This window comes from Acyrthosiphon pisum, chromosome A3 (assembly GCF_005508785.2).
Source record: "Acyrthosiphon pisum isolate AL4f chromosome A3, pea_aphid_22Mar2018_4r6ur, whole genome shotgun sequence".
NCBI classification, from domain to species: domain Eukaryota; kingdom Metazoa; phylum Arthropoda; class Insecta; order Hemiptera; family Aphididae; genus Acyrthosiphon; species Acyrthosiphon pisum.
The window spans coordinates 9,345,382-9,352,734 of NC_042496.1; the positions used below are offsets into that span (position 1 = coordinate 9,345,382).

General features: G+C 27.7%; 2 protein-coding genes across 2 annotated transcripts; one reads left to right on the top strand and one right to left on the bottom strand.

Annotated features, from left to right (window-relative positions):
• Window positions 1–1,839: 1,839 nt before the first annotated feature.
• On the bottom strand, window positions 1,840–4,928 carry LOC100572989 (probable ATP-dependent RNA helicase pitchoune). Its single transcript, XM_003243819.4, has 6 exons — window positions 4,769–4,928; window positions 4,289–4,705; window positions 3,033–3,197; window positions 2,664–2,965; window positions 2,450–2,602; window positions 1,840–2,380 (listed from the first exon to the last, which is right to left on the bottom strand). The coding sequence occupies exons 1-6, from the start codon at window positions 4,782–4,784 to the stop codon at window positions 1,898–1,900; spliced, it is 1,536 nt and encodes a 511-aa protein (XP_003243867.1). The 5' UTR covers window positions 4,785–4,928; the 3' UTR covers window positions 1,840–1,897.
• Window positions 4,929–5,144: 216 nt separating this feature from the next.
• LOC100167222 (LSM7 homolog, U6 small nuclear RNA associated (S. cerevisiae)-like) lies at window positions 5,145–5,994 on the top strand. Its single transcript, NM_001162267.1, is given in 2 exon segments — window positions 5,145–5,219; window positions 5,304–5,994. Coding segments are annotated over 2 exon segments (324 nt in total). The 5' UTR covers window positions 5,145–5,151; the 3' UTR covers window positions 5,560–5,994.
• The last annotated feature ends 1,359 nt before the right edge of the window (window positions 5,995–7,353 follow it).

Sequence of the window (7,353 nt, forward strand, 5' to 3'; positions counted from 1 at the left end):
AATTAAGAAAAAACGGAATTCTACGCTAAACTAGTTTAAACATATAATATAACAAATGGATTTTGTTTTTTAGAGTAATTCTAAAAAAAATAAGCAAATATACCTAAGTGAAATTTTCACTGAATGTTTATAATTTTGCAATTTCTTTTCTAACATTTTCAAAATATTGCGACTCTTTTAAAGTTATTTATAGACATGATGTCTAGTTGTTTTAGGTTTTTTTTTTAACTATTCTCGATACAAAATTTTTCGAGTTAGAAATTCATAGAAAATAAATATTGTTCTATTTATATATTATAAGCTTTGAAAATGTAATACAAGACTTTCCTTAAGTTTTACTACATTTAACAAAAAAAGTTTACCTTGAAGTCAAATTAATTATTATGAGCTTTTCAAGCTGGACATTAGATATTCACTAATCATTCGTAAATTATCGAATTCTGATACAATGATTTTATTATTATATCGTTATTTAAAAACTAATAACCGTTAGTAGCCGTGGAAGGTACCTACTTGATATTTTCCTCAAATGTTTTTTTAATTACTTTCTAAACGTGATACAATTTTCAATATATTTCCACACGTTTTCAATTATTTATAGACATTTGAAATAAGAAATAAAATGTTAGTTGTTGGGTCAGAAGGCTTCAAATTGAATACAAGGTTCCTTATATGTTGATAGTTGTTAATATAAATTGATAATAAATATTTAAGATCCATAGGCACAATATTTTTCAAATGTAAAATGTTTTATTGTAGTATGTTCAATTTTAAATATTAGTTATATCATGGATCATCTTCCCTCAGAATCCTCCACATCCATTACAGTGACCCACTTCAGTCTTCTAACCATGAATTAATATATATATATATATATATATATAAATTAAGATATCTTAATCCATGCGTTGTAATACAGTAAGAGGTCTTGGAAGTTAATAGATATATAGTTAGGCATAAGGATAAGATTATTTCGAGTTGTATTACTTTTTTATTTAAATACATTTTTTTTCGGTATGTCAAAAAACTTGAAAAAGTAAATGTTAGTGGAAATCAAAAAAAAAAAATTGAGCGTAAATCCAAAATAATTTTTTAAGAGCATGTAAATTTAAAAAGTTCATAAAATTGGCTATTAATTATGTTTTCATAATCACTATAGGTATTATGTTTATATTTTCCATGAAAAATTATAATTATTTATAGAACCCGAGTAGCGAGTACCTATAGTTTTGCATTGTAATACAGTCCTAATTCTTCATATTATTGTCCTTTGACTTCCCGTTCGGTTCATATGATAGTGTGATAATAATCAAATAAAAATGTGCGTTGCTCAGGTCCTAGATTATATATTATTTGCAACACAAATAGGTTAGGAAGCTACCCAACAAAAAATATTGTCTTAGTAAATAATGTGGGTCCAATACTTGAAGGGGAATTTATTATTATCAAAATTAAATTAATGAGGTGACCCCTTCAAATCAAGTAAGTACACTATGCAATCCAACTTTGAGTGTGGTGTCTGGTAGAAAATTGTATCTAGTTGGTAGTTTTGGGAGGTAAAAAAGAAAATTCCCAGTAATTAACAGAACAAGTGGAAAAACAATCAAATGAAACTACACACACTTTTACGTAAATCCAGTTGTTTAGTCAGGTTTTCATAGGCTGTAAATTACGGCAAAATATTGATCTTCTCATCCCATGAGTAAACTTATAACAAAATATTAGAATTTGACACAATAATTTTGTATCCCTCGAGTGATACTCATAATTTACATTTATTGTGACTAACCTATAGGTAAATTTTTATATTTTATAACTATAACATTAATAAATAAGATATATGGTACAAACAAATTTTAATAAAAAATAATAGCGTACATGAAAAAATCAATATTAATCATTTATTTATTTTTTTCTTTTTTTCTGGAGGTTGTACAAATTTAAATACTTTTTTATCACTTTTATTCATATTATTGAATTTTCCCAAACCACCTCCACCATGTCGTTTTCGTGGTCTAACCGCTTTTGCGTTTAGTTCTACAGCCGGAGGTGTAGTAAACCCAAATGAAGCTGCAACTTTTGTAATATCCAAAGTGCCAACATCAAATATTTGTTTTAGATGATGTGAATCATAAGCACGAACATATGACTTAAATGCTTCTTTTGCAGAGATATGCAAGAAATAATTTTTAGCTACGAGTTTTTCAAGTTGTAGTTGTATATCCGAAATTTTATTCCATGAAAAATCAAATTCATTTAATGGTACTTTTGCTTTTTTTAAATATTGTAGAAATCCTAATTCTTCAGGACGTAAAATTAATAAAGCATGTCCACTGCTACCTTCACCTCGAGCTGTACGTCCTACTCGATGAATATATTCCTAAAAATGTATAATAATAATTTAACAACTTGTTTAATATTAATATAATATTCAATTAAATATACAAACTTTGGGATCATCAGGGGGATCATACTGAACAATCCAATCAACTAATGGAATATCTAATCCTCTGGCTGCAACATCAGTACATAACAATATGCCAGTTTCGGCATTACAAAACTGGAAAAATGTAGTGGTCCGCCTTTCTTGTTTTTGTTTACCCTATATCACAATCAAATAAAGTTAGTACATACTCAATTATAAACTGAATACAAAATCTTACGTGTATGCACATAACAGGCAAATCTATGTAGTTTAATAGTTCATGAAAATATTTTACTGCCAAACACGAGCTAAAGAATACCATAACTTTCTTCTTTCTGTTTTTTTTCAAAAATGTAAACAACAATAAGAATCGTTTTTCAGATGGACATATAACATATCCTTGTTCTAAACCGTCAACTGTCGCTTCTACTTTGCTGTCGTCTACTCCAATATAAATTGGTTCTTTCTTAAGTGCAAAAGTTGTTAATGCATCGGTTTTATGGGTCTTCGTGGCACTAAACATCATAGTTTGTCTCCGCTCTAAACACATTTCGTTGAAAATTATGACAAATAAATAAAAATCAATATTTTTATATAAAAACCTTACTAGGTAATAAATTTATTATTTGTTTTATTTCTTCCTCAAATCCAATATCCAAAATACGATCAGCTTCATCAATAATGAGACATTGGAGATTTTTATAAAGAAAATCAGGAGAATTTTGCAAGTGATCTAATAATCTTCCAGGGGTGGCAACAACTATATTTATACCTAAAAATAAAAATAATTTTTTTCATGAATGAAGTATGAATATTAAGTTTTTTAACATGTGATGTCAGACATTCAGGAAGTAATCATAGTTATAGAACAAACTACAGATCTAATTTGCTCCCAGAAACCTCACTCTAAATTGATAATCGTTGTATTTTTTGTACTGGAAGGTGTCTTTACACAAAAAATAACACACATATTAAAATCAATACATTCATCATTTCACTCAAAATCTAAAAATAGAAATGTTATTACAACCCTAACGTTTTATAATTCACTCTTAGTTATTTATATTAAATTTGCTGTTTTATAAAGTTCAGAGAAATCAAATAGAGATTTCTGCAATTCTTTTAAATAAGTTGATGGAAATGAGAAATCTGTGAGTGTGGTGAATGCATAAATGGTGGTATTTCCGGGTTATCATGACTGCCTTGTATAGGAATTTATTTATTTAACTGCTTGCCATCTAAATCTTATCCGACTGAATTTGTTTAACGACAAAACTTGGAAAATTATCCATTTTCAAGAACTCTAATGGATACTGAAATTCTTTCATACGGAAAAAAAACGATTAACTGAATTCTTTTGAGGTATTTTAATTTTACATAGTTTTTATATGCTGAAAACTCCAATTGGGTCATGTACCTAGTTATTAAATTCATTACAATTTGGTTAACGTTACGATTAAACTTTTTGATTTTCTTCAGCGTTTTCTAGCATTATTTTCTCGATTATTTCATAAACAAGAGCAAGTCGTACGCTGATATTTTTAATTTTTTCATGTTTAGGAAATTCTTTTATAAAAATCCTATTTTTTTAGAATCACAACAAAGTATACACAAATATGATACATACCAAACATGCTCATTTTTGTTTAAAATTTTATAATCTTTTTTATACTAATAGTTTTTTTTTATTACCTAATAAATGTATAACTGAATGTTAATTAAATATCGACAATATAAGTACCTATATATTTTTTTAATCAATAAATTTCGGTAGTCGAGATAATACAGAAGTACCCAAATGTTTAGTTTTTTTGATAAAATTTGTATTTATTGTTAATATAATAAATATTGTAAAAAAATTACCTTTGGACAATTTTGTAGCTTCAGTTTGTCTATTTGCACCTCCCATCATGAGACCGTATGTATGATGATGGTGTTTCATCAATTCTTTTAACACGCCATACGTCTGCATTGATAACTCTCTGGTAGGAGATATAATTATACAACCAGTACCATTTCTGGGCATGAACTTCAGCTTGTAAATCAATTCTACAGCTGGTATTAAAAAGGCCAATGTTTTTCCACTGCCAGTTTTCGCAGCTCCGACTAAATCACGTCCCTCCAACAATGGAGGTATAGTTTTGGCTTGAATTTCAGTCATAACTGTAAATCCCATGTCTGCTATACCTTTTAATGTGTTTTCACATACATGACCTTCTAGACTGGAAAATTTTCTATCTTCAGCCATTATTTTCAACTCCAGGCTAGGACCTGAAAGTGCTGTAAATGAAAAAATTATAAAAATCGCTTAGTCTCAAACTAGATTATATTTGAAATAATTACTTTCTTCGTTACTCATTTTGTTAACTTATTAAAACTACGAACTACGAATGGTAAAATGTAAATAGTAATTTATTACCATAGACCTATTTTTTATAGGTCTATGTTTATTACTCAAGTAACTTACATCAAGTAATTTTAATTTTTAAATGATTGGTTTTAGGTTATGTGTACAAATCACACATGAAGCGTGGTATAAATAAGTGGTTACACCGGTAGAATCACTGAACAGAAATTCTGGTCACCGGTTACGAATACAATTATTGGGGTTATGTTTATAAAGTATAAACATGTTTGATAGTAATTATGATTATGATATTATTTACTAGAGATTTAAACAAATATTCCGAATACCGACTAGCGACAACGAACTCAAAGTATTTAAAATGAGTGGAAAAGATGCAACTTCAGCTCCCGAGAAAAAGAAAAAGGAGAGTATTTTAGATTTAACAAGGTTAGTGGAGCATATATAAAATTGAATTGCATAAATATTACTACTAACTTACCGAGATTATAATATATTTTTTTGCTTTTTTAGGTACTTAGAAAAAGCCATTAGGGTTAAATTTTCAGGAGGTCGAGAGGTGTCGGGTATTTTGAAAGGATTCGATCCATTAGTAAATCTCGTATTGGATAATACTCTTGAGTATTTACGAGATCCTGATGAACCTATGAAACTAACGGAAGATACGAGAACATTAGGTTTAGTAGTTTGTCGAGGCACATCAATCGTGCTAATTTGTCCTGTTGATGGTATGGAAGCAATCGCCAATCCTTTTGTACAACAAGACTAGATGTTTTAACTATATTTAATGATTAACTAATAATAATTATGTGGCTAGGTTTTTATGAGCATTTGTCAAATGTTCATGGAAGCTTAGCCGTTAAGGTTAAGCTTTTTTGTTTGATCAGTTTCCCTTATGTTTTTCTAAATTTACTTTTTTATATTACAAATTAAAATCTCAATGAAAGTTATGTGACATACTTAAAATATTATATTTCTGTAAATTAAATATAAATCTATCTTTAAAAACAATGTTTTTTATCATTCATTAATTTTAAAATCAAAACATGTATGAATATATGAATATATTATATATTATATTATGAATATCTGTTTATTTAAAAATTCGACTTTTCATTGGTTAATTAATAATTATAATATTTATTGTACATACAATGGATCATGGTTATGTATAGAAAAATAAACAGTTTTGTATAATATCAAGTAATTGATTGTGTAATTATATTTTATTCTGATGTCTTAAGAGGATGCTATTATTTTGTGTGTAACCAATAGTACTGATAGAAAATAGCTCTTTAACATATGTCTTGCATAGCATCAGATACATCCATGATTAATTAGCCACCGTTGAATATTTTTTTATCACTCATCATTTGCGCTCTTACATGCTTATAAGTTGTAATACTATAACATTTTTAGATTTTAAGCTTAAAGATGAATATATTGATTTTACAATGATGTTTTTTTGCATGTTTTATAGCTAAGAATATTCAACTTAAATGCAATTTATTTTGTAGCTAGAAATGTTAAAAAATTTCAATTCTAATAGCTAAGGCCTAAAAATGTAATACCAGGTTTTCATATTTTTTTTTTATGGCTACCTATACCTAAATTATTATACATACACAATTTATTTGTCAATACTTTATAGACATTTTATCAAACAGTTAAAATGTTTACAATATTGGATATTTAACAAACCATAATAATTTGAGTTATTTACAAGTTTTCAAGATATTTAGATTAATGTAAGCTATTGTCTATTGGTATTTGATACTTTAAACGACTAACCGATTCACAGTCCTATGTTAAGTCAATTTTGTCAAGTTAATAAGTAATAACAATAATGTATGAAGTACATTTATAAATATATACTTTTAGGCATAAATCTATGTATTACGACAATTTAAAAACGATGGTGCCAAAATAATTTGGGGAAAATCATTATTTTTTATATTATACCTAGCTAATATTCAGAGGTTCACAAATTTTGTTGTCTTACGCATGCGCACATTCGCGCTTATAACAAATTTTACAATTTTTTATTTTCTACCTAGGCAAATTAACCACCGGTTGCATAATATAAACTTTTAATAATTTTCTTTTAACTTTGAGACCCACCCATAGTGGTTTTACATAATATTTTGAAGGATGTTTTTGATTTGAATAGCCCGAGTGACCACGGTGGGTGTACATAGATGAAAATACTATATTACTATGTACCTATATACATTTCGATGAACTATGACTTAAAAACTAAATTCTGACTTCATTGTTGTTTTAAGCATGCTAAACTCCATTGGAACGTTAAAACAAAAGAAAATTGTAAAAAAAAAGGGTGTTTGGTAAAACAGAAAAGTTCCAGAATCGCGGTAAATAGAGCATTGTACAAATGCGTAAAACTCCAAAATTATTGTGACGTTCGTAAGGCAATAACTTATAAATTATTAATTTCCGATAATTTATTTTCGTACCATCATTTTTAAAACGTCGATTTACCTAAGTTTCAAAAATAAAAAAATAGGCAAGTGGATGTTGCTCTGCTGTACAGAAGAGGCCAGTG